The 25,590-nt window shown below is 44.4% G+C and overlaps 1 protein-coding gene across 1 annotated transcript in view; it reads left to right on the top strand.

The window, feature by feature from the left end:
* The window catches only part of LOC111979791 (protein FAM110B-like), a 44,285-nt gene extending 25,458 nt beyond the window's left edge, over positions 1-18,827 (top strand). The window contains exon 2 of the mRNA XM_024010496.2: positions 14,684-18,827. Within this exon, the coding sequence (XP_023866264.1) occupies positions 15,026-16,270 (1,245 nt within the window). The 5' untranslated portion in view covers positions 14,684-15,025 and the 3' untranslated portion in view covers positions 16,271-18,827. The remainder of the gene's footprint in view (positions 1-14,683) is intronic.
* The last annotated feature ends 6,763 nt before the right edge of the window (positions 18,828-25,590 follow it).

The following is a 25,590-nucleotide window of genomic DNA, read 5'->3' on the forward strand; positions in this document are numbered from 1 at the left end:
TGTCTGTCCTCTCGACAGCGTTATTAAGAATGGCTGCTTCACGTCATCTCCTGAGGATTCCAATTATAAAGGTATAGTACTGGTGCTGCACCCCCTTCCCCTCACCCCACCAGACTCTCGGAACGGTCCACTGAAGACCTCGAACTAGATGAGGAGAAGAGGAGAAAGCCAGGGGTGAGAGGGGGGCTGTGCTGCAGCCTGTAGTCTTTTAGATCTCAGCGTCATGTGTCTGCCTGGTGCTGCAGGTGTCAATGGCACGCGCCAGCCGATGTCACGGTCTGACAGGTGGACCGCCCCCCCAGTGCTCTAATCCTGACACTGCGGGTCTTCGCTGCTGTTGCAGGCGGTCCATCTCGATGCCTGCGGGGAAACCGTGGGCGGGAAAGGGGAGGTGAAGGGGGTGACTTTGTTTTAAAGGTCAGCATAAAGTATTCAGCAGCAAGCGGCGGTGGTAAGTGTGAGGTGGTTGGTAACTAGATATTAGGCCACAACCCTGAGTTAGGCAGATAGCCTAGTGGTTACGTGTGTTGGGCCAGTAACCAAAAGGTTGCTGGTTCAAATCCCTGAGCTGACTAGCTGTTGATGCCCTTAAGCAAGGCACTTAACCCTAATTGCTCTTGTAAATTACTAAAATGTAAAATTGTCATCACCATGTCCAATAAAATATAATCAGGCACACAATGTGGTATGGCTGTTTTAATTCAAGTGTGTGCTATCATGTCTGAGTGGGAGCCTGTTTCCAGGCCGTGTGTCAAGTGGCTGTTGTTTATGTGTAGATTCAGAACCCTAAGAGCTTTTCAGAGGGTGCTGCTATGTTTTAAGTACTGTGGTGTGTTTATCTGTGTGTGGGATGGGGAGTATTACTTAATACTGCTGCAGCACTAAAGTGACTGAGGCTGGGTAATGGAAATTMATTGAGGCTTTATCTTGGTTGTTTATTTTAGTATTATAAATGATGTAATGTAATGACTTAGCATCATTTGAGTAATTGTTTATGGTTTGAACCATTTGATGTTTTTACCTGCCGCTATTTCATTGTTGACTGAACTAAACCTAATATTTTGTTCAGGATGTTGTTCCTCTTTAAATGTCCTTAGACATGTGACTCTGACTGCGGTCTCATGTTAGAGGATACGCCACATCATGTATCAAGGTTTGGTTCAATAAGACCACTGTTTCCATGCCAGAGCTGTCTTATTTTGATGGCTTGTGTGTATTTATTCAGCTTAGCTAGCCCCTTCTCCAAGACGGTGTGTGTGTGTCGGGGGGTGTGTGTGTGTGTGTCGGGGTGTGTGTGTGTCGGTGTGTGTGTCGGGGTGCGTGTCGGGGTGTGTCGGGGTGTGTGTGTGGTTGTGTGACATGTTTCCAGGAGTTTTGGCCGGTCTTGTTGCACTGAAACTGGCAGCAAACAGCGCTACTCCTCTCTGCTCCAGATTTGTGAAAACAAATGAGAATATTTTGTGATTATAGAAAAAGGATGAAAGAATGATTATATGTTTGTCACAAGATTCTGATCAAGGCTGCATGATTTTCATGTTCATGCATGACGGTGTGATTTTTTACTATTGACTACTGTAGTACAGCARACCAAGCCTACCTTGATTTTTTTCACTTACTAAGTAAAAAGAGAGTCTCAAAGTCAAATGGACGTTTCCAGCTGAATGATGATGGGAGTTTAGTTCCTCCAACAGGAGTAGGCCTTACTCAGCACTACACACACGCAGCACCTTCCCCTTTCTCTGCAGTCTAAACACTCCCCTGTCTGTTGTGTGGAGGACTCTATTCTGATGCTGCCAGTCTGTCTGACAGAGAGACCAGACACTGCTGCAGCGAGTAGCCAAGCTAATAGGAATATAAGCAACTTCACTTAGAAAAGCTTAGCTTTGAAGCGTCCAAGCCCAGGATAGGAAAGGAACTAATGACTTTAGAGCTTATTCAGTGCAGTAGAATTACAAAACAAACTATTATAGATGACATACAGAGAAAGCATTCCTTGACAGCAGGTTCAGTAGCCTTGATTATATTCTACAGCCTGGTATTGTTGTATTCAAAACAACAATAGAGTTTTTCCTAGCCACCGTGCTTCTACACCTGCATTGCTTGCTGTTTGGGGTTTTAGGCTGGGTKTCTGTACAGCACTTCGAGATATTAGCTGATGTACGAAGGGCTTTATAAAATAAATTTGATTGATTTATTAATAACTGGAGATTTGGTGCCTATTCAAACTAAAATGTTCACCTCTGAAACATGACATTCTCCCCTTTTGATCAAAACCATTAAAAGGAACAAATCTACCAAATCCAACCACTAACTTACTCCACCTGTCTCCCTAACTAAAAATACAGGATCCAGGGATAAAGTTTTCCGTGTTGTCCCTCAGCCCTTAAACCGTATCTGTTCGCCTCTTCGTCTAAACACCTTCAAAGTAGTTGTGATTTACATTTCCTCAGAGATCCTGAACAGACCTCATTCCTTTTTCCCAGTACACACCCTATCCTGCCAATYCCTGAAGTACTGCAGCTAGCTAGGCCTAGCTCTGCTGAACAGAGGAGCATCATCCCAAATGTTCCTTCCTTGCTTCAGTGTTTTCATTACTTCAGTGCCACAGTGTTTTTCCACTCTACCACCAAGGCCAACAAGCAGCTAAGCTAACAGGCAGCAAGGTAGCAGCAGTCTTCTGCAGAAGAAAGACAAAGACCCAAATGTTATTCCAATGTGTTCAAGATCATGTCAGGACAGAGGAAAACACAAGTGGACTAAGTTCGTCACTCACTGGTGATGATGATGACGATTTTCCACTGTTAGACACCGAGGCCGATTGGAACTTACGTTCTCCTTTTAGCCAGCCGAGTTCTCTTGCATTTGAGATGCATCTGCTTTCAGCTGAGACAGTGTTCTATCTATGGCTGGGACGGCTTCCCTGTCTATCTGTACTGTAAGCTAGTATCAGTACTGTAAGCTGGTATAGCTGACAGAGCAATATACTGATCCCCCACTGTGCCAAGAAGCATGGACTCTCAAACACGCCCACCTTGCTGCTGCTTCTGCTGGTGTTAGTAAACAAACGATAGATAATGTATCACAACTGTGACTATCACTGCTAAGAACAGGGTGGATGTATCACAACTGTGACTATCACCGCTAAGAACAGGGTGGATGTATCAGCAACTGTTGACCTATCACTGCTAAGAACAGGGTGGTGTATCACAACTGTGACTATCACTGCTAAAGAACAGGTGGATGTATCACAACTGTGACTATCACTGCTAAGAACAGGGTGGATGTATCACAACTGTGACTATCACTGCTAAGAAAGGTGGAGTATCACAACTGTGACTATCACTGCTAAGAACAGGGTGGATGTATCACAACTGTGACTATCACTGCTAAGAACAGGGTGGATGTATCACAACTGTGACTATCACGCTAGACAGGGTGGATGTATCACAACTGTGACTATCACTGCTAAGAACAGGGTGGATGTATCACAACTGTGACTATCACTGCTAAGACAGGGTGGATGTATCACAACTGTGACTATCACTGCTAAGAACAGGGTGGATGGTATCACAACTGTGACTATCACTGCTAAGAACAGGGTGGATGTATCACAACTGTGACTATCACTGCTAAGAACAGGATGGAGGTATCACAACTATGAGAAGGCAAGCTGTTAAGAACAGAGTAGGATGCTACTGATCTGTGTTAGGTTAGGATTTGAGAAGGTAGGCCTACTATCTTCTACCTRTAGCGTTTAGAACAGGGAACAGAGGAAGCAAATGATTCTGGAGGGTCATGTGGTGCAACATCCTTTGTTCCAGCCCAGAACCATAAACACCTGACTCAACTAATTGTGGTTTTGAACCAGTACTGTCAAGACAATGATTAGGTGCTGCGGTGGACCAAAAGCTTTAATCAGTTCTAAACAGTAACAGTAACCTTTAGCATACATAGTCTGTGTGCTGAACAGTCATTTTGGCCTAGATCAGATCTATCCTAGATTAAGTGATCACAGTGGGCAGAGAGAGGCCTGCTGGTTAGGAAAGGGTCAGTGTAACTACCTGAATGGCAGCCCATTAGACAAATGGACTATATTATGTGTAGCTAAACAGCAGAGGGTCAAAGTCGTTAAGAATTCAGCTCTAGCATAACAGACGGAGTGCACTGAGGCTGAGTCCTAGGGCCAGTTTCATTATGCCCTCTAATGGTCATGGTCTTTTATTTTTTATACATTTACCCCTTTTTCTCCCCAATTTTGTGGTATCTAATTGGTAGGACAGTCGAAGAACAGGACAGGCGAAGGTCGAGCGCCATGTGTCCTTCGAAACACAATCMAACCAAGCCGCACTGATTCTTGRCWCAATGCCCACTTAACCCAGTAGCCAGCCGCACCAATGTGTCGGAGAAAACACCGTACACCTGGCTACCGTGTCAGCGAGCATTGCGCCCGGTCCGCCACAGGAGTTGCTAGTGCGCAATGGGACAAAGACATCCCTGCCGGCCAAACCCTCCTCTAACCCGGACGAYGCTGGGCCAATTGTGCCCTGCACCATGGGTCTCCCGGTCGCGGCCGGCTGCGACAGAACCTGGACCCGAACCCAGAATCTCTAGTGGCACAGCTAACACTGCGATGCAGTGTCTTAGACCACTGCGTCACTTGGGAGGCCATTGGTCATGGTCTTTATGGAATGTTTGGGAAACAGATCCTGAAACTGCTTTCCTACATCAAAGGACGTTATTCAACCTCTTTATTTCTCCTATGACTCCAACTGTCCTACTTTTAAAGGACGGAGGCTGAGGAGCTGTTTTTGTGGAGGTGGTGTCAGGAAGAAGAGGGGAGGACTACTCTCCTGTTTTCCTCCTGTTCTCTGTGGCGTGACCATAATTAACACCACTGAAACGCACAGCATGCTGGGAGGGAGGGGGAGAGAGGCGAAGTCAGGCGGGTTAGTGACTCAAGCAGGCGCACGTGTGTGCGTGGTCTGCCAGGAACCCTGTTTATAAATATCCCTGCCTACACTGCTGCATCGTGGGATGCTGAGGCTCATCGTGTGGAGGCTGTGGTCTCCGCAGTGTATGAGATAATCTGCTGTTTTTTATGAGGGAAGAAGAACCGATATTATGAGGCTATGCCCCCCGTACTCTTACAAATTGAGAGAACAGATTTAAAAAAGCTTTAGCCTACTTCATTTGCAGCCAATTTGAAAAGGTTTTTCTTATTAGGCTTATTTGTCAACAAAATAGCCCATGCCACATCTGTTAATTTAATTGTATTCTCTCAAAAGACTTACATGTGAAACTAAAGTAAATAAGTTATGAATAAGTAGAATATCCAGTATTATTTTTTTATTATTGTAATAACTAACCGGCTTCATTGCAGTAATTTAGTTCAGAGCCATATTTCTGGCTATAAGGAACTGAATCTGCCTCATTGTTACAGGTTAGTCATTGTTGATTTGGGAGATTGCTATAGTGGAGTGCTATAGCCTAGCAGTGATTGGTGTTGGTGGGCAGGCTGTACTGTAGGCTTACTCCTCTGAGAAGCATGAGGCTAAACTCTGACTGTTTCACACAGTGTTCCAGCGGTAGTCTCTCAAGAGTAGAGCACTAAGGACCCTGTGTACTCTTTCACGGGATATTTCTCCTCTCTTAGCACGGGTGGGCAACTGAGGTCCTGGAGGGCTTCATTGCTTGATGGTTGCACACTTTTTCTCCAGGCCAGCATTAACAAACGCAATATTAACACACTGGTGTCCCGTTTGAATTTGAACAGTTGCAGTGCATTCAGAAAGGGTTCTGACCTCTTCATATCATGTCCTATCAATTGACTTGTTCCACATTTTGTTACATTACATCTTTATTCTAAAATGTATTAAATAAAACATTTTTCTCAATCTACACACAATACTCCATAATGACAAAGCGAAAACAGGTTAGTAGACATTTTTGCAAAAAAMCCAGAAATACCTTATTTACATAAGTATTCAGACCCTTTGTTATGAGACTTGAAATTGAGCTCAGGTGCATCCTGTTTCCATTGATCATCCTTGATGTTTTTACAACTTGATTGTAGTCCACCTGTGGTAAATTCAATTGATTGGACAGGATTTGGAAAGGTACACACCTGTCTATATAAGGTCCCACAGTTGACAGTGCATGTCAGAGCAAAAACCAGGCCATGCGGTCAAAGGAATTGTCCGTAGAGCTCCGAGACGGGATTGTGTCAAGCACAGATCTGGGGAAGGGTACCAAAAAATGTCTGCAGCATTGAAGGTCCCCAAGAACACAGTGGGCTCCATCATCCTTAAATGAAAGACGTTTGGAACTACCAAGACTCTTGCTAGAGCTGGCCACCCGGCCAAACTGAGCAATCGTGGGAGAAGGGCCTTGGTCAGGGAGGTGACCAAGAACCCGGTGGTCACTCTGACAGAGCTCCAGAGTTCCTCTGTGGAGATGGGAGAACCTTCCAGAAGGACAACCAGGAATGGCTTCCGGACAAGTCTCTGAATGTCCTTGAGTGGCCCAGGCAGAGCCCAATCGTACATCTCTGGAGAGACCTGAAAATAGCTGTACAGCGACGCTCCCCATCCAACCTGACAGTGCTTGAGAGGATATGCAGAGAATAATGGGAGAAACTCCCCAAATACAGGTGCGCCAAGCTTGTAGCATCATACCCAAGAGGACTCGAGACTGTAATCTCTGCCAAACGTGCTTCAACAAAGTAATGAGTGAAGGGTCTGAATTGTTATTTAAATGTGATATTTCAACAACCATTTTTTTTTTTTTTTTTTACATTTGCTAAAGTTTCTAAAACCTGTTTTTGCTTTGTCATTATGGGGTATTGTGTGCAGATTGATGAGGGAGGATTTTTTTTATTTTTTTTTATTAAGGCTGTAACGTAACAAAGTGGAAAAAGTCAAGGGGTCTGAATACTTTCCAAATGCACTGTACCTACCAGTTCTTCTAGTAAATAAACATAACTGCTAGCGTGAATAGAGCTAGATACGGTGATGTGCTGGCAGGCAGCAGCATTGTAAAGAAAGTGTCTGTGTTGAACAAACTGTCCCAAAACAGCCTCCCTCTCCAATCCCATTAGCAATATCTGTCGGCAGCCGATTGGCCTACTGATGGTGGGATCACATTTACGGAGTGTGTGTTTTCACCCACTGTGAATGTGTAAGTGTGTGGAGGAGAGGGGGGGTTTGTGTGTGTGTGTGTGTGTGTGTGTGTGTGAAGAGATTGTCAGTATTCTTTTAGGAGAGAATACTGACCATCTCTCACAGTAGCATCTATGGTTGTAGCTCACCACTAACACATCTAGTCAAGGAATTGATGATCAGTTGAATCAGGTTGTTAAACATCTGTGGAGTTTAAATGAAGACTCTATGCATGCTATATAAAGCCTTTGTTTGTGGGACCAAGCCTGAGCACCACATGAGACTAAGTTTAAAATGGGTCTGTGTGAATGTGTTTTTCTTTTACTAATAGAGACTACGGTGTTTGTGTGTGTTTTTATCTCTGTCATTCTATCTCCCTAGGAAACCCTGCCTGTCTGTCCTGATGCCCTTTGCATCCGTTTGCCTGGGATCACAGATTAACACAGAGACTTCACTGATTAATTCCTAGATTGATCTTTGTACCATTAAATATTGATTCTCACCATCCAAAATAAGTAACACAGGCCTGCTTGTACAGTCGTATCGGCGAAAATATGCTCTAATGGAAAAACTGGCAGTTGTGGTCCAACAAACGCTTTTACAGTTTCTCTCTGTTCTTCCAAAGAGTATCAAATTCAATAGACTTACACTCAGCCCAAAATACTTTTCCTGTTGCGTAAAATTAATATTTTATTCTAATCAGTTTTCCGATTGAAAAATGTAACGTTTATTTACACGGTGGGATGGTTAAGATGTAACGGGATAGCTGAAGTGTACAAGTACAGCAGACCTATTCTGTTACAGATCTATTGTAGTGTCTGTTGGCTGAAGACACAGCCCTGGCTGCCGTCAATATCTCCATATCTCCTCAGAGTAACAGAGATCTTCCCAAGCCTTGTATTGACAATTTTTGAGTTTTTCACATAAAGACAGTCCCTAATTTTTTATTTTTTTTACACTAATGTGTTGGGAGTTTGTGGGCGACCCCTAGAGTCTGAACATCTTTTACTGTCACTTTGATCTCGCGCTTTTTCCCATCTTGCTTTTGGAGAGAGCGCAGACAAACTGTGAAGCAGAAAGAAACCTAGAAAGTTGTAAAGTATATTTTCACTACTAAAGAAGAATCGAGTGCTTAGATGATCAGTGTGATGAACCAGAATGGAATTGGAAGGTATTTTCCTTTGACATTTGTGAATGGAGAATCCTGACTGGTTTTGTGCCCCCCTTTTTGATGTGTGCACTGCATCCTGATTCTACGGCAACATCGCCACCTACAGCCATCTTCTACAAACTACTTTGCCATCTAAAGAGCCTCATCTACAGCTTCTAGAATCATCATCGTCGCCTCGTTTTAATAGAGGGACATTTGACTGGTACATCGTGGAAGGAACTGATCTGATATGAGTGCACTCACATTTTATTTTCATTTTATTATTACTKTATTGGACAAAACTATTGTTGTGAATGAATGTGCATTGAAAACAAACTATTTCAACAGTAGATTAATTTAAACTTTAAACATTTATCACTGAGTCCTTGCCGTATTTTTCCTTCAGTAGATATGACATGTTTTTCCTTGCCTTTATTAGATAACATTGCTTTAAATAGCAGTCCCCTTTTGAACCGCAATAGACTGTATGCACATTGTACATAGTAACTCTAAAGTAGTTCCTACAGTGTGTTGCACAATATTTTGGGGGAAATAAAGGTATTATTTTATATTCTATGCTGGCCTAAAATCTTACCCACTCTTCTAGACTCCTTCATGTAAAAGGGGTGAGCCCATCCCTCTATCCAAAAGCACCTCTCTGGGCCTGCAGCCAATAAATAACTACCCTCCCCAAAGACCAGCCCCCCTCAACCCCCTGAGAGGAGAAACCTGGGAATGGCGTGTTTCTTGTGGTAACAACATCCAGATAGAGATGGTTTTAACCATGTTCAGAGAACCACACACAGAGATGAGAGGGAATGGGCTCCATCCACCCAGGGAGATGTGGTGCAAGCACATATTCAGTCAAAACCAATATCTGGAAGGAAGGCTTGAGTAAATCTGTAAACACATGGAACCATTTGGGGGAAATTAGGAGACATGCTATAGGTATCACAGGGTATCTTTTCATTATAGTGAATGTACCATGAGTTTACAATGACACATGACAACCTGACACATTGTGGCTCTGAATCTTCTCCTGTCTGTTGCAGATTTGTGTACAAGACCTTGGCAGATGGTAGATTTGCAAACCCTATTAAAGTCAACCGCCAGTTGAATGACTCAACACTCCGAGACTGTCGTTATTTGGGGGTTTGCAAACAATCTGTCTTGAGAATTACGATGGCTCAAAGCTGATCTAACCCCTGTTGTGCAGCTCAAAGCTGATCTAACCCCTGTTGTGCGGCTCAAAGCTGATCTAACCCCCGTTGTGCGGCTCAAAGCTGATCTAACCCCTTGTTGTGCAGCCAAAGCTGATCTACCCCTGTTCTGCGCTCAAAGCTGATCTAACCCCCTGCGCTCAAAGTGACTAACCCCTTTGTGTCAGCTCAAAGCTGATCTAACCCCTGTTCTGCGGCTCAAAGCTGATTCTAACCCCCTGTGCGGCTCAAAGCTGATCTAACCCCCGTTGTGCGCTCAAAGCTGATCTACCCCTGTTTGCAGCTCAAAGCTGATCTAACCCCTGTTTCGGGCTCAAAGCTATCATAACCCCTTGTGCGCTCAAAGCTGATCTAACCCCTTGTGCGCTCAAAGCTACTAACCCGTGTCTCGCGGCTCAAAGCTGATCTAACCCCTGTTCTGCGCTCAAAGCTGATCTAACCCCTGTGTGCGGCTCAAAAATGATCTAACCCGTCCCGTGTGCGGCTCAAAGCTATCTAACCCCTGTTGTGCGGCTCAAAGCTGATCTAACCCCTGTTGTGCGCGGCTCAAAGCTGATCTACCCCTGTTCGCTCAAAGCTGACTAACCCCCGGTCAAAGCTATCTAACCCCCGTTCGTGCGGCTCAAAGCTGATCTAACCCCCTGTTGTTGCAGCTCAAAGCTGATCTAAACCCCGTTGTGCGGCTCAAAGCTGATCTAACCCCCTTGTGCGGCTCAAAGCTGATCTACCCCTGTTCTGCGGCTCAAAGCTGATCAAACCCCTGTTGTGCGCTCAAAGCTGATCTAACCCCTTGTGCGGCTCAAGCTATCAACCGTTTGCGCTCAAAGCTATCTAACCCTGTTGTGCGGCTCAAAGCTGATCTAACCCCTGTTGGGCTCAAAGCTGATCTAACCCCGTTTGCGGCTCAAAGCTGATCTAACCCCTCTGTCGGCTCAAAGTGATCTAACCCCCGTTGTGCTCAAAGCTGATCTAACCCCGTTGTGCAGCTCAAAGCTGATCTAACCCCTGTTCTGCGGCTCAAAGCTGATCTAACCCCCTGTTCTGCGGCTCAAAGCTGATCTAACCCCTGTTGGCGCGGCTCAAAGCTGATCTAACCCCGTTGTGCGCTCAAAGCTGATCTAACCCCGTTGTGCGGCTCAAAGCTTATCTAAACCCTGCTTGCGGCTCAAAGCTGATTCTAACCCCTGTTGTCGCTCAAAGCTATCTAACCCCGTTGTGCGGCTCAAAGCTGATCTAACCCCCGTTGTGCGCTCAAGAATCTAACCCCTGTTGCGCGCTCAAAGCTGATCTAACCCCTCTGTGCGCTCAAACTGATCTAACCCCCATTGGCGCTCAAAGCTGATCTAACCCCTGTTGTGCGGCTCAAAGCTGATCTAACCCCCGTTGTGCGGCTCAAAGCTGATCTAACCCCTGTTGTGCGGCTCAAAGCTGATCTAACCCCTGTTGTGCGGCTCAAAGCTGATCTAACCCCCGTTGTGCAGCTCAAAGCTGACTGTCATTTTTATTATCAAAACATTTGTGGTCTTCATCCACTCTCAATCAGTTTAGATCTAACAAAGTGATTGAGGAAGATGCTTTACATCACCACAGTTTAAGTAGTAGTAGTAACATTGTGGACTCCATTGTAGTTTGTAATGAGTTGTGATTTTGCATGTGCAGTACTTCTCTCTCTGCATGCTGCATTGGTCATTCAGCTATACTGTATGTAGTTCTTATTCTKTCTCAATTTGTCGCAACAATACCATTATTTAACTGAACATGGGCACCTAGCCATGTCAGTGCAGTCATCACCAAATGTCTGGGTGCCTACTTACTGCCTAGTACGTAACACACTGACCATCATGTGTTTGGGGCCTGGGGGTGAGAAAACAAAAGGATTGTCTGCCTCTCCCAGACCCAGCAATGGATTTGAGCTCTCAGCTGATTTGAGCATCTCCTGTGTTGATCAACCCCGGCCAAGAGCTCTGCACCCCCCGCAGCAACTGCACCCCCCAGCCCATCTGTAAATAGCCCATCCAACTACCTACCTCATCCCCATATTGTTTTTATTCCCTTTTTCTGCTCTTTTGCACACCAGTATTTCTACTTGCACATCATCATCTGCACATCTATCACTCCAGTGTTAATTTGCTAAATTGTAATTACTTCGCTACTATTGTCTATTTATTGCCTTTACCTCCTTACTCCATTTGCACACACTGTATACCTATTTGTCTATTATTTTATTTATTCCATGTGTAACTCTGTGTTGTTGTTTGTGTCGCACTGCTTTGCTTTATCTTGGCCAGGTCGCAGTTGTAAATGAGAAATTGTTCTCAACTGGCCTACCTGGTTAAATAAAGGTTAAATAAAAAATCAATAAAAAAATCATAAGATCCATGGAGAATATACGTCTAATAAAGAGGTAGCCTGTTAAGGAGAAAGACATGGCAAATTATATTTATTAGGAGGAATCAGCTTCCTCAGACAGAGGAAGAGGGGGGAGAGAGAATGAGGTGTGTGCTGTGTGTTGTTGTGTGGTGTGTTTGTGTTGTGTGGTGTGTGTGTGTGTGTGTGTGTGTGTGTGTGTGTGTACTTATCTGACTTAGTGACTTTTGCTTTGAGTAATTGAATCAAAACTGTAGGTCACTGACCGTAAACATGTGCATTATATCATCCATTCTCTAGGCACTGGTTGAATGTCAGGTGAAAAACTACTCTGTGCTGACATCATATACATACACTACAAACTCCACAATCCCCCACCAAACAACACTGCACCAAACAACGAGAGTGTTGCAGGGCAGACGGGACAAAAGGCCCCCACAGCTGGTTGGTTGGCATAGCCCTGTTGAGGGGGGTGGGTAAGGGTATTGTGAGGGGGGTAAGGGTATTGTGAGGGGAGGGTGTTAAGACTGTAGTCCAGGGGGTGATTATAGTCATTTGTATTGGCTTGAGGAGAGTCTGGTATTACTGTGTATAGTACTGGCTCTGACCCCCTCCTGCTGCTTAATTACGGTATGGTGGTGTGTGTGTGTGACTGCAGACAGTGTGGTGGCAGACTGCGGCCTCGTATGTATGGGCCCTGCCACTGACCCACCCACTTCTAATGAGAGTTTCCTTTTGTCATGCTGTTTTACACAGTCCTCTGTCTCCCATAACATTCATAGTCATAGTTATATAATCCTCTCATGTTTACATTATAATATAGGCGATCTACAGGGTCCTTTAGCTCTAAGGTCTAACCGTGACCATATCTATAGTAAATACTTGAGGAAATGGGGCCTGGGAGAGTTTCTGTTAATTCAGACGTCCTGCTGTGAATGACCCTGCAGTGTTTCCCCTATGTATTTTCATGTAGGCGTGTTGCAGAGGCCCCCGAATCTGCATCCGGGGCTAACCAAACAAATGTATTCCATTGAAACTAATTTTATTCAAGAAAAATTAAAAATGTAAGTGGGGTCAATGGGCAACGTAGCCCACCTAATATATAATAAGGGGAAACAATGTCCCTCCGTATAAACCACTAGGGACTACAATGGTTTGGTTTAATCTCCTGGAGTGTCTTACCGTTAGATGATGACATGGGTCCCCACGGTTACCCCGCGGCCAGTGGTGGGTTTCGGCTGGAGCTGGGAGTCTGTGTAACTGCTCGATTGAATTATGTAAATATTCCTGTGCAGATTGCTGTGGGAGTCCCCAGACCCCTAATGTGATTATATTACTAAATAGAGGGAAGCAGGCTCGCCTCAGGTCTTTTTGTGTGTGACGGGTCAGGATATAAACTAGTAGTGTGTTTCTATGCTGCACGACAGGGGGGATTGGGAGTGAGGCTTTGGATCTCAATCTAGTCTGGACTATAGTCCCCTCTCACCCCATCTCGTTTGTGGATTATTTTGATTATGAAAAAACAAGTATAATTAGTGATTCGGGGGGATAAAGTTGCAGATATTGGATTCAGGCATGTGTATATATGAAACAATTATTACTGATATGATGGGGAGTGTGGGTGTGGAGAAAGTCACATGTTGTTTGCAGATTGTGATTACATTTTGTTGTAGTAACAACCCTCCTAATTTCAGTGATTGAGGGGATTCACAAATTAAAAACAGTAGCATCCAAAGGTGCCTCTGATAATTACATTTCCATAGTAGCAAATTGAGGTACCCCAACCCCGTTCAATCCAGAAACAAAAGCAAAACCCACAACAAATGGTTAGATTTGCCCTGATCCATGACCCCATCACACCCTCCGTCCAGGCAGTGCCACCACATGAAAATGACAAAGTAAACTACAAATTGTCCCTTTAAAATGAACTCATTAGTCTACTCTTATCTTTAGTAAGCCAGACATTAGGGTGTGTTTGGTTTGACTGAGGCAGTCCAGGTGTCTGCTCTGCATCGCTCCCCCAGACTCCCCTCCCTCTCCCTCAGTAATATGTGACGTGTCGCAGGCAGTGCTGCCTCAAGATCAAAGCAGACACACATACACATACGGTGGGGCTATAAAACTGGTTTGTCACTGCAATTTCCCTGTCCATCAGCGGGCACACAAACAGCCCTCTCCCTGATGCCACTGTAATGGTTTTTATTTATGACAACCCAAAATTCCACCTCATTATTTGTTCCGTGAAGTTCCCTGAGGTTCTGGTCAAGGCTGAGTGCTTCAGTCTATACTTCACTGCACTCTCTATTTCACTCTACACTCTCTCGATCTCTCGCTCTCCTTCTCTGTCATTCCCTTTCTCTGTCTTTCTGGCCCTTTGTCTCTGTGTGTGTGTGTGGTGAAAAAAAGCACACCACTGGTGGCAGTGTCAGCACTTTCTCGTGTGTGTGTGTCTGTCTGAGGGAGAGGAGGAGAGAGAGTGTGAGTTGGAATAGTCTGACTCCTCTCACTGACATACATCTTATCCTTCATAACACTTCTGATGTTAGAGCAAAATGTACTGTGTGCTTTTGTACTCAGTCTTTCTTCCTTTGACTTACACCATATTTCTCTGTGTTTAAGTGTGTGTGATTTGTGTGTGTGCTTGCATCTGCATGTATTCCTTTACTTGTGTGTTTTATATAGTGTTCCCCTCAACAGACAAGTACATGCATGTCTCCCAGCTCTTCGTGTTGTTGTTATGACCTAATGTCACCTGATCTCCTAACGCAATTGGTCCGTCTGTGTTTCAGATCTGCTGCCTCCAGTCGGGCGAACAAAGGAGGGGAGACGAGGCTGATCCTTCCCACAATCCTTCAGCCACTGGGCCTACTGATCCGGACCACTGCACTACTCTGCCTTCTCTCTCCCCTCTCCCCCCCACCCTAAGGCAGGAAGGCTGTGGGGCAGTAGGATCAGGGCAGCAGTAAGGGCTGATTGATGCTCTGTGGGGATGAGACCTGGCTGCTGAAGGCCAGTGGAGACGGCTCCCATTCTCCGCTCGCCTGGCTTTATGTGCATGTCTGCAAGCTGCCCTACGCGCAGCAGAGCCACCCCCCGTGTCAGCCACGGCGGCCACCCCGAGCCATCCAGACATGCCCACCGAGACCCTGCCGTCGCTGGCAGATAGCAAACCCACCTGCCCCGGGGCGGCCTTTGTCTCCGCTGTCCCCCTGCGCATACTCAACAAGGGACCCGAGTACTTCCGGCGCCAGGTGGAGACCAACCCTAAGCGGCTGAGCGCCGTGGAGCGGCTGGAGGCGGACAAGTCCAAGTACGTGAAGAGCCAGGAGGTCATCAACGCCAAGCAGGAGCCTGTGAAGCCCCAGCTGCTGGCCAAGCCACCTGTCTGCCCCGCCGTGGCCAAGAGAGGGGCGAATGGTGGCGGTTGTGGTGGGGTGGCCCTCAAGACATTCAATAACAACTCCAAGTCGGACACGTGCGCCACCACCAGCAAACGGGAGAACCTTAACCTGGAGATCCTCAAGAACCTCCTGAACAGCTCCGGCTCGGTCTCTGAGGGCCATGCTAAGAGCGCTACTCTAAAGCCTGGGGCCAGGAGCTTGGCCCCCCACCGCTCCAACCCCACACCCACCACAGACTGCACTGAGCCCACCAGCCTCCGTTCCGTCGCCAAGTCCCTCAAGGTGCCTCCGCCTGCACCCGGCCGACGGAGCCCCCAGGGGGGAAACCTGAACCTCAGCCGCCGGCTGCTAGAGGAGCGGGGCGAGGGCAATCACTCACCCCTCCACGCCTCCCACAGCTCYTCTGACATCCGCAGGCTGTGCAACGGTAAGCCTCTAAGGGCGGCCCGAAGCAGCAGCAGCTCCGCACCTCCCTTACCCCCCAAGCCCAGTACCAAAGTCCTGGCCCCCCTCTGCGACAATGCCCTTCAGGCCCCTGAGAGGGAGCCTGTGCCGCCCTCCTCTGCCACCCCAGATGAGCAGTTGGAGCTAGAGTTGGGGAGCTCGTTGGCCCGCCGGCCCTCTCTGCACCGCTCCAAGTCGGACCTGAGCGACCGGTATGCGCGAGCAGGCGCTGACGTGGAACGCTTCTTTAACTACTGTGGCCTGGACCCTGAGGAGCTGGAGAGCGTGGGCGTGGAGAGCTTTGCCCGCGCCAACTCCGACATAATCTCCCTCAACTTCCGCAGCGCTAGCATGATCAGCTCGGACTGTGACCAATCACGGCATAGCAACGAGGACATGACGGACGAGGAGGAAGACGTGAGCGAACGCGTGCCGTACGGAATCTCGGCCGTGGAACGAAACGCCCGCGTCATCAAATGGCTGTACAGCATCAAACAGGCACGCGAGTCGCAGAAAGTGTCTCATGTCTAAAAGAGAAGGAAGAAACAAACTATTAGATGGTCCTTGCAACAAAACAAAAAAAGACTTCCGATGGAATGAAGGTCTTTGGACACTCTGAATCTCTGAATGTCAAAGTATTGACTGGCAAGATGCCCTTGGATGGATCTTGCGGTTGCTTTTGCGTTCAGTGTTTGTTGACCTCTGAATCTGCATGGCTCCTCCCACCCACCCGCCACTGCGGCCTCCAGCTAAAGCAACAGGTTTAGGAAAAAATGCCCTTTTTCAAGATGGCAGCAGTTCAGTTCCGTCTCTTCGAGCAGTACAGCTCTCTCTCATTGTTTTGCTTTCTGTCTGTTTAGACCAGCACAATGATGCCAGCTCTTTTTAGATGTGTCTTCTTAATGTCCTTTCTTTCTGAACAACACTGAGCCTGGAAGCCATACGGGTGTGAATGCAGCGATTCAGTGTGTAACCAGTCTTTAGTCTGATAATTCTGAGCTTTGAGTGTCTATAGAAAAAAACTCCCTTGAAAAAAGGGCTGTGAAAGCATGGAACAGTCCAAACCTGCTTCACCCCTTTGGTACCAGGAGAGTTTGTTTGGTACATTCCAGACCCTGCCCCTTTCCCGGGGAAACCCCTGATTGATCCCCTTTTTCAATGTTACCATGGTGATAGCATTCAGGCAGCATCATGAAATCATTCAGCATTACGTGGTTTTTGCTTCTGTTTAGTTTGTTGTCCATAACATTCTCATTGGCAGTTTGATTTTGTGGTACTTGCTTTTCTTTAAGATATGTGTAAATGCTGTAAGAAAATGTATATAATTTCAAAACTGTTAGATGTTTGTCAGAGGGCGCCTGTTAAGCTAACTTACTACATTGTTCAGTCTTCTCCCTGGGCTTGACTGTGAGACTGCGTCAAACCCAGTTCATGATCAAATTTTTACGACGTTATGATGACATACACTACCGTTCAAAAGTTTGGGGTCACTTAGAAATGTCCTTGTTTTTGAAAGAAAAGCACTTTTTTTTGGTCCATTAAAATAACATCAAATTGATTAGAAATACAGTGTAGACATTAATGTTGTAAATGACTATTGTAGCTGGAAACGGCTGATTTTTAATGGAATATCTACATAGGCGTACAGAGGCCCATTATCAGCAACCATCACTCCTGTGTTACAATGGCACGTTGTGTTAGCTAATCCAAGTTTATCATTTTAAAAGGCTAATTGATCATTAGAAAACCCTTTTACAATTGTTAGCACAGCTGAAAACGGTTATGTTGATGAAAGAAGCAATAAAACTGGCCTTTAGACTAGTTGAGTATCTGGCCCATCAGCATTTGTGGGTTCGATTACAGGCTCAAAATGGACAGAAACAAAGCACTTTCTTYTGAAACTCATCAGTCTATTCTTGTTCTGAGAAATGAAGGCTATTTCATGTGAGAAATTGCCAAGAAACTGAAGATCTCGTACTACTCCCTTCACAGAACAGCGCAAACGGGCTCTAACCTGAATAGAAAGGAGTGGGAGGCCCCGGTGTACAACTAAGCAAGAGGACAAGTACATTAGTGTCTAGTTTGAGAAACAGAAGCCTCACATCATTAAATAGTACCCAGAAAACACCAGTCTCAATGTCAACAATGAAGAGGCGACTCCGGGATGCTGGCCTTCTAGGCAGAGTTGCAAAGAAAAAGCCATATCTCAGACTGGCCAATAAAAAGAAAAGATTAAGATGGGCAAAAGACCACAGACACTGGACAGAGGAATTCTGCCTAGAAGGCCAGCATCCCGGAGTCGCCTCTTCGCTGTTGACGTTGAGACTGGTGTTTTGCAGGTACTATTTGATGAAGCTGCCAGTTGAGGACTTTTGAGGCGTCTGTTTCTCAAACTAGACACTAATGTACTTGTCCTCTTGCTCAGTTGTGCACCGGGGCCTCCCACTCTTTTTATTCTGGTTAGAGTCCRTTTGCGCTGTTCTGTGAAGGGAGTAGTACACAGCATTGKACGAGATCTTCAGTTTCTTGGCAATTTCTCGCATGAAATAGCCTTCATTTCTCAGAACAAGAATAGACTGATGAGTTTCAGAAGAAAGTTATTTGTTTCTAGCCATTTTGAGCCTGTAATCAAACCCACAAATGCTGATGCGCCAGATRCTCAACTAGTCTAAGGAAGGACCGTTTTATTGCTTCTTTAAATCAACACAAGTTTTTAAAAGTGTTTTCTAGTAATCAATTAGCCTTTTAAAATTATAAACTTGGATTAGCTAACACAACATGCCATTGGAACACAGGAGTGATGGTTGCTGATAATGGGCCTCTGTACGCCTATGTAGATATTTATTTAAATAAAAATCAGCCTTTTCCAGCTACAATAGTCATTTACAACATTAACAATGTCTACACTGTATTTCTAATCAATTTGATGTGACCCCAAACTTTTGAACGGTAGTGTACATGTTCAGTATATTGGAGTTGGAACTGTTTTGGTACTCATTACTTCAAAATGAAGGCAATGAATTGTGTTCACTTACATTTATTTTGCATTATTTCAATAAATGGCTTGTTTTGCCGTCTACTTCGGAAAGTTTTGTGAGTATTATTTCATAAAAATGTGTATGTGGACACCCCTTCAAATTAGTGGATTCGGCATATTCAGCCACACCCGTTGCTGACAGGTGTATAAAATCGAGAACACAGCCATGTGATCTCCATAGACAAACATTGACAGTAGAATGGCCTTACTGAAGAGCTCAGTGACTTTCAACATGACACTGTCATAGAATGCCACCTTTCCAAGTCAGTTCGTCAAATGTCTGCCCTGCTAGAGCTGCCCCGGTCAACTGTAAGTGCTATTATTGTGAAGTGGAAACACCTAGGCACAACAACGGCTCAGCCGTGAAGTTGGTAGGCCACACAAGCTCACAGAACGGGACTGCCGAGTGCTGAAGCGCATAGCGCGTAAAAATCATCTGTCCTCTGTTTCAACACACTACTGAGTTCCAAACTGCCTCTGGAAGCAACATCAGCACAAGAACTGTTCGTTGGGACCTTCATGAAATGGGTTTCCATGGCCGGGCAGCCGCACACACGCCTAAGATCACCTTGCAGTGGAAATGTGTTCTCTGGAGTGATGAATCACGCTTTACCATCTGGCAGTCCGATGGACAAATCTGGGTTTGGCGGATGCCAGGAGAACGCTACCTGCCGCAATGCATAGTGCCAACTATAAAGTTTGGTGGAGGAGGAATAATGGTCTGGGGCTGTTTTTCATGGTTTGTGCTAGGCCCCTTAGTACCAATGAAGGGAAATCTTAACACTACAGCATACAATGACATTCTAGACGATTCTGTACTTCCAACTTTGTGGCAGCAGTTTGGGAAAGGCCTTTTCCTGTTTCAGCATGACAGTGCTCCCGTGCACAAAGTGAGGTCCATACAGAAATGGTTTGTCGAGAAACTTGACTGGCCTGCACAGAGCCCTGACCTCTACCCCATCTAACGCCGACTGCGAGCCAGGCCTAATCGCCCAACGTCAGTGCCTGACCTCACTAATGCTCTTGTGGCTGAATGGAAGCATGTTCCTACATGTAGTGGAAAGCCTTCGCCAGAAGAGTGGAGGCTGTTATAGCGGCAAATGGGGGCCAACTCCATATTAATGCCCATGACTTTTGGTCATGTAGTTTATTTAATGATAAAACGGTGCGCTTTGTTCATTTTCTGTACTACAATATGTATGGTTACTGCAGGGCATTGCATTTAAGGGTTACCATTACGTCATCCATCTAACTGCTCTACAGTGCATCAATTTGACTTGCATATGCGCCTAACATTTTGCTGTGTGACCTGTAATTTGTATTTAGGAACACAGTGTACCTAGAAAAATTAAGGATTCTAGCTTTATTACCTCAATTATTTCGCATTGTGCTCCTAAATTTATTTTTGTGCGCCTACATTTTTCAACGTAGACGCACACGTGCTCCTTGCAAAAAAAGGTCTGTGTACAGCACTGACCATGTGAGGAGTCTGTTGATGTTAGTTCATAGTTCAGAGAGGATACCAATATCACCTTCCTTGGGCGGTCCTAGAAAGCGAAAACCTGTCAAGATTAATTTTCCATGCTTCTGTATATCGCTTCACTGACTACAAGGAACCTGAACTAATGTGTAAAACTGTATGGCACTTGCAACGCCAGGATTGTGGGTTTGATTGCCAGGGCTATCCATACATAAAAATGTATGCAGTGCACGCATGACTATATGTCGCTTTGGAATAAAGCGTCTGCTCAATGGCATATTACTATCTCCACTCTCCATGTTCCAGGTTTACAAGGCTGTGGGAAATGTTAGAAGAGTGATATGTCTGGGTAATGCAGCAGTTTCTTTACATAATTGTCCCTCTCCGGCTCAGAGAAGAAGTGAAGAAGTGACCTAATCAGTGGCGACCCGTCATTCAGGGCCGCATACAAATATGGTATCTTTTTTGCTTTCTTGAGTAAAGCAGCTCCAAAATGCAGGCTTTTCAGCCTAGCTCAGTGATTTCTTTGGTGGTGGGGCAGCCAGCGGAAAATACGGAGTGTAGGGGTTGGTAATGTTCTCTAGTTGCACTGTGATTGGCTCAGTGTTTTGCCACACATGGGGACACTAAGTCACCGCCAAATCTAAGCCCCTTGGGCGCTGCCTTAGAGTTACATTAGAAGTGCCCATCCAAGAAGGCTCAAGGTCATTGGCCACAAATAAAATGACGTCAAATCACGTTATATCTAATGTAGCTTTGATTGGACTGATCATCTAAACATCATAGTTTCAACATCTTAGCATGCAGTCATTATCATGAATCAAGTCGACAATCTACTGGCAAATCCATTTTAATCCTTGTCATATGAAGAGAAATTATAGATAATATATCGGTGCTCATCAGCCATTGGACATAAACATTACACAACAAGTTTGAAATCGCATATTCAACAATGAGTGGTTTGGAAGGAATCAGTGGCTCACTGCAAGCATTGCAAAGCAATCACTAGCCGGCTATTCAGTGGAGTGACTGTGTGGTCCCAAGTCTGGGTTTAAGGGTCTCTTTTCCAAGCTTAAAATTATAAACATTCAACATGGGCCATGCTGTCAATCCAGCATGATTTCTGCAGCGCTCAAAACAACTCTTAATTCGGACCTGGGAAATCTGACTTCCAGTGAGTTGAAGACAACTGGGAACTTGGGGGAAAAATAGCTGTGACTGGGAAAATACGTTTTGAACAGTCATCCAACTCGGAATTGGGCTTCTTTCTAGAGCTACGACCTGAAGATCACTGATGTCATCATGATTCAACATAGTTTTTTTTCATAGTTCCCAGTTGTCTTGAAAGCACCATATATCCAGACAATGCCATTCTTTGATGACAAAGTTTGATGACACAATTTGCCCACAAATGACTGCTGCGCCACCTTCCTGTTCAAGTGAGCACAGCACAACAAGGTGAGTCCAAAAATCTCTTGTATGCTGCTGCATAAATTATGTAATATGCCAGGGAGATATGTATACTGTAGCTAAGAAAGTAATACTAAGTGTATGTTGTGTAGTAAGGTGTTAGTAGCCCATGTGCCTCACCCTAATAATTTTGTCTATTTTCCCCTCTTAATTTTGCCTACTGTTCTGACTTGGTGGTGCACATGTAGCCTATAACCTGTTTTAGAGAAATGTAATCATCGAATATTGTAAGAGCTTTCATTGTCTGCTTATATGCTCCCTTTATTTATCCTACAGTTCTGACTTGGTGTACAGGGAGAACACTGTAAGAACGGCCCATGTTCTGAATTCTGTCGCTGTAAATTTCAAAAGTGCTGAACAAATAGTTATATTGACTACGTCCGTCCTAGCTCGTTCGTTAATGTCTTAATCGAAATTACGGATTGCCTCTTATCCGCTTGTCATCCCCTTATGCCATAGATTGTACATCTCAATTGTCAGTAAAACCACATTTGTTTAAGCAAGTCAGCCATATCTGCTATGTTGTTGTTTTTTAAGACAGTAAATGAGGCTGAATGAACTGTTTCGATGCCAGACAAGGCTCCGCTGATAGCCAGGTGTAGCAGTGGTAAGATGTTTCGACTGCTGTTGGGACAGCTTTATGTAGGCCCTAACAGTTTGTTGGCACCGTTTGTCACTGTTATTGTGCAATTAATGTATTGTTTAGTGTTGTGTTGTGTAGTGGCTTTGCTGGCATTCATCCCCAATTTTTTTGTTTTTGTTTGCCCCACCAAGATTTACATGCTAAAATCGCCACTGGACCTAATCCAAAACCAATGTGATAAGGCTAAGATTCAGTCATCTATCAAGCACAGTTTACTCAACCCATGAAGCACAAGGTCCCACGTTAGGCTACACTGTGAAACATTACTGATGGAAACCCCCACTCATTGAATGAAAGATAACATGCTCACCCTCAGATTATTTCTCAAATGTAATTGGTCCAGTCACCACACCCTAAGGTGTTTCACCAAGGCCACATCAATTGACCACACATACCCATACTATACTGTAAAACTACAACTGCTAGAGGGACAATGACCACGTTTACATGCACACCAATATCCGGTTATTATTCGGGATACTCAAGTATTCTGTTTTTGAGTTGATGCATATAAACATCATTTCCTGTTTAAAATAACCTGAATAAGTTTGTATCCCGGTTTTGAGAAGTCTGAATAAGATGCCTGGGATATGCTGATCTTAGATGAGATACTGTGGCATGTAAACATATTATCCCATTTACTGTTGTTTTTGCAGTCTGCACAGGCTGTTTCAAATAGTATCACTTTTGAAGGTCAGATGGAAACAGTTATAGTTGGAATACTGACTGAAGTCTGGACACTGATTGTAGGCCTCACATAGCCTATTATAATATTAATTCCTGCAGAATTAAGTGTTGTAAAATTATAGACCAAATGTTAATTTTGTCTCGGGAACAGGCGTGGAGAAATAAGATGAATTTCTTTCATCTTTAAAAAATGTGAACATGCGCTTTGGACCGTGTTGTGTATCCTAAACGTGCAATTTTTTTCAGCAACATAAAAGCTGAAAGTATTTCACATTTAACCACAAAATATGCATTCAAGATTAAAAGTGAAATACTATCAGAAACATGTTGGATCGTTTTCACAGATTTTCATTTCCTCAAAACCGGTCAACAAACTGATATTGTTTGGAAATTTTGCACTGAAGATCTCCCTGGTCCCTAACCGTCTTTTGCTCCACGAGAGAAGCAGAAATGAAAGAGAGAACTTTACCGATGTTAACTAGGTTGTTGATAATGCATTCATTTATCGATTTATAACATCATTCTAGTGAGCAAGGCTTTATTTAGTATTCTAGAGCATTGTTCCCCAATTGGCGGGCCACGGAACGAATGGCACGATGGTGATTTTATTTGGCCCCCCAAGTTTTCTGAGAAAAAAAAAAAATGTATATTGTTGGACATAAAAGACAAATCAGCTCCCACAGATTTCTTATTTGGAAATCTGTTCCAAAGTATTCCCACGCATAATAGAGAGATATGTGATCGTATAAAGCAAGGTTTGAAATGATTATGTTTTAGTCAAATATTATATATGTTTAGGCTTCCTGCAAATTATTTGTAATTATGTTCTGGCCCCATGACCATCCGCTCAAGAAAAAATTGTCCCGCGACTGAATCTAGTTGATGATCCCTGTTGTAGAGCATCAAGTAATGACAGAAGATAAACTACATGTACTGTATCTAATTAAAGACAAGTTGACTAACAAATAGCCTACATAATTTCAGAAATTATAAGCAGAAAAATAGAGGCTTAACTTTTTTCCCCCGCACCCCATGTCAAAAWAATTGTACTGCTGTCCCTGGGCAAATTAGGAATATTATGTTTATTCATGGGTACAGGGATACTTGTGAGCGTGATATCAAATGTGCATTTAAACAGTTTATCCTGAATTAGACCTTAAAGCTGCAATATGTAACTTTTTGGGAGACCTGACCAAATTCACATAAATGTGAGTTATAGATCTGTCATTCTCATTGACAAAGTCTAAAAAGCAGAAGATTTGTTCTATGTGCGCAATTTCTATGATTACATTTTTAAGTTTCGCTTTTGTACACCAGTTTAAAACAGCTGAAAATACAATATTTTTGATATTTTTGAAAGATATTCCACAGCGGTTTAGATGGTACAATGATTCTCTACACTGCTTGCTTGTTTTGCCACATAAACTGAAATTAGGCAAACTATTTGAATTTTAGCAACCAGGAAATGGAAAAGATTTCTGCATATTACACCTTTAACAGGAATAAGAGCTATTATTTGGAATACTCTGCGGATGTAAACGTGGTCAATGTGGTTATAGCTTCTACAGTATTCTCGGGAGAGACATTCCCGGTCTTCATCTACTCACAACTGGTTGTTTTAAGAACAGCATGACCTCACCATGACCTCAGCCTCACCTTGGAGTCTCAAATGGTAGCTTCTGTTTCCTGGTGTGCTGCCAGGAGAGTAAATACGAGTGTCCGACAGCCCCCTTAGCTTGGATGCTCCGAAAAGGAAGAATCTTTTAAGTAACTATAGCCTACATTCAGCTAAAGTAGGGCCTGTTTCAATGCCATAGGATTAAACAACAACATCACAGACTCAAAACAAACAGCTTCTGTTTGGTTAGTTGGACATTAAAATGAAGTGAAACGAAACCTGACGAGGCTGTAGCTCTAATAATCACAGAAAGTTGAATATACTACACTGAACAAAATTATAAACGCAACATGTAGTGTTGGTCGCATGTTTCATGAGCTGAAATAAAAGAGCCCAGAAATGTTCCATACGCACAAAAAGCTTATTTCTCAAAAATGTGCACAAATGTGTTTACATCTCTGTTAGTGAACATTTCCCCCCTCGCCAAGGTAATCCATTCACCTGACAGGTGTGGTATATCCAGAAGCTCATTCAACAGCATGATCATTACTCATGGCTCCCGAGTGGCGCAGCGGTCTAAGGCACTGCATCTCAGTGCAAGAGGCGTCACTACAGTCCCTGGGTCGAATCCATGCTGTATCACATCCGGACGTGATTGGGAGTCCAATAGGGTGGTGCACAATTGGCCCAGCTTCGTCCGGGTTTAGCCGGAGTAGGCCGTCATTGTATATAAGAAGTTGTTCTTAACTGACTTGCATAGTTAAATAAAGTTTTATTTTATTTTATATTACACAGGTGCACCTTGTGCTGGGGACAATAAAAGGCCACTCTAAAATGTGTAGTTTTGTTATACAACACAATTACACAGATATCTCAAGTTTTTAAGGAGTGTGCAATTGGCATTCTGACTGCAGGA

This window comes from Salvelinus sp. IW2-2015, linkage group LG19 (assembly GCF_002910315.2).
Source record: "Salvelinus sp. IW2-2015 linkage group LG19, ASM291031v2, whole genome shotgun sequence".
NCBI classification, from domain to species: domain Eukaryota; kingdom Metazoa; phylum Chordata; class Actinopteri; order Salmoniformes; family Salmonidae; genus Salvelinus; species Salvelinus sp. IW2-2015.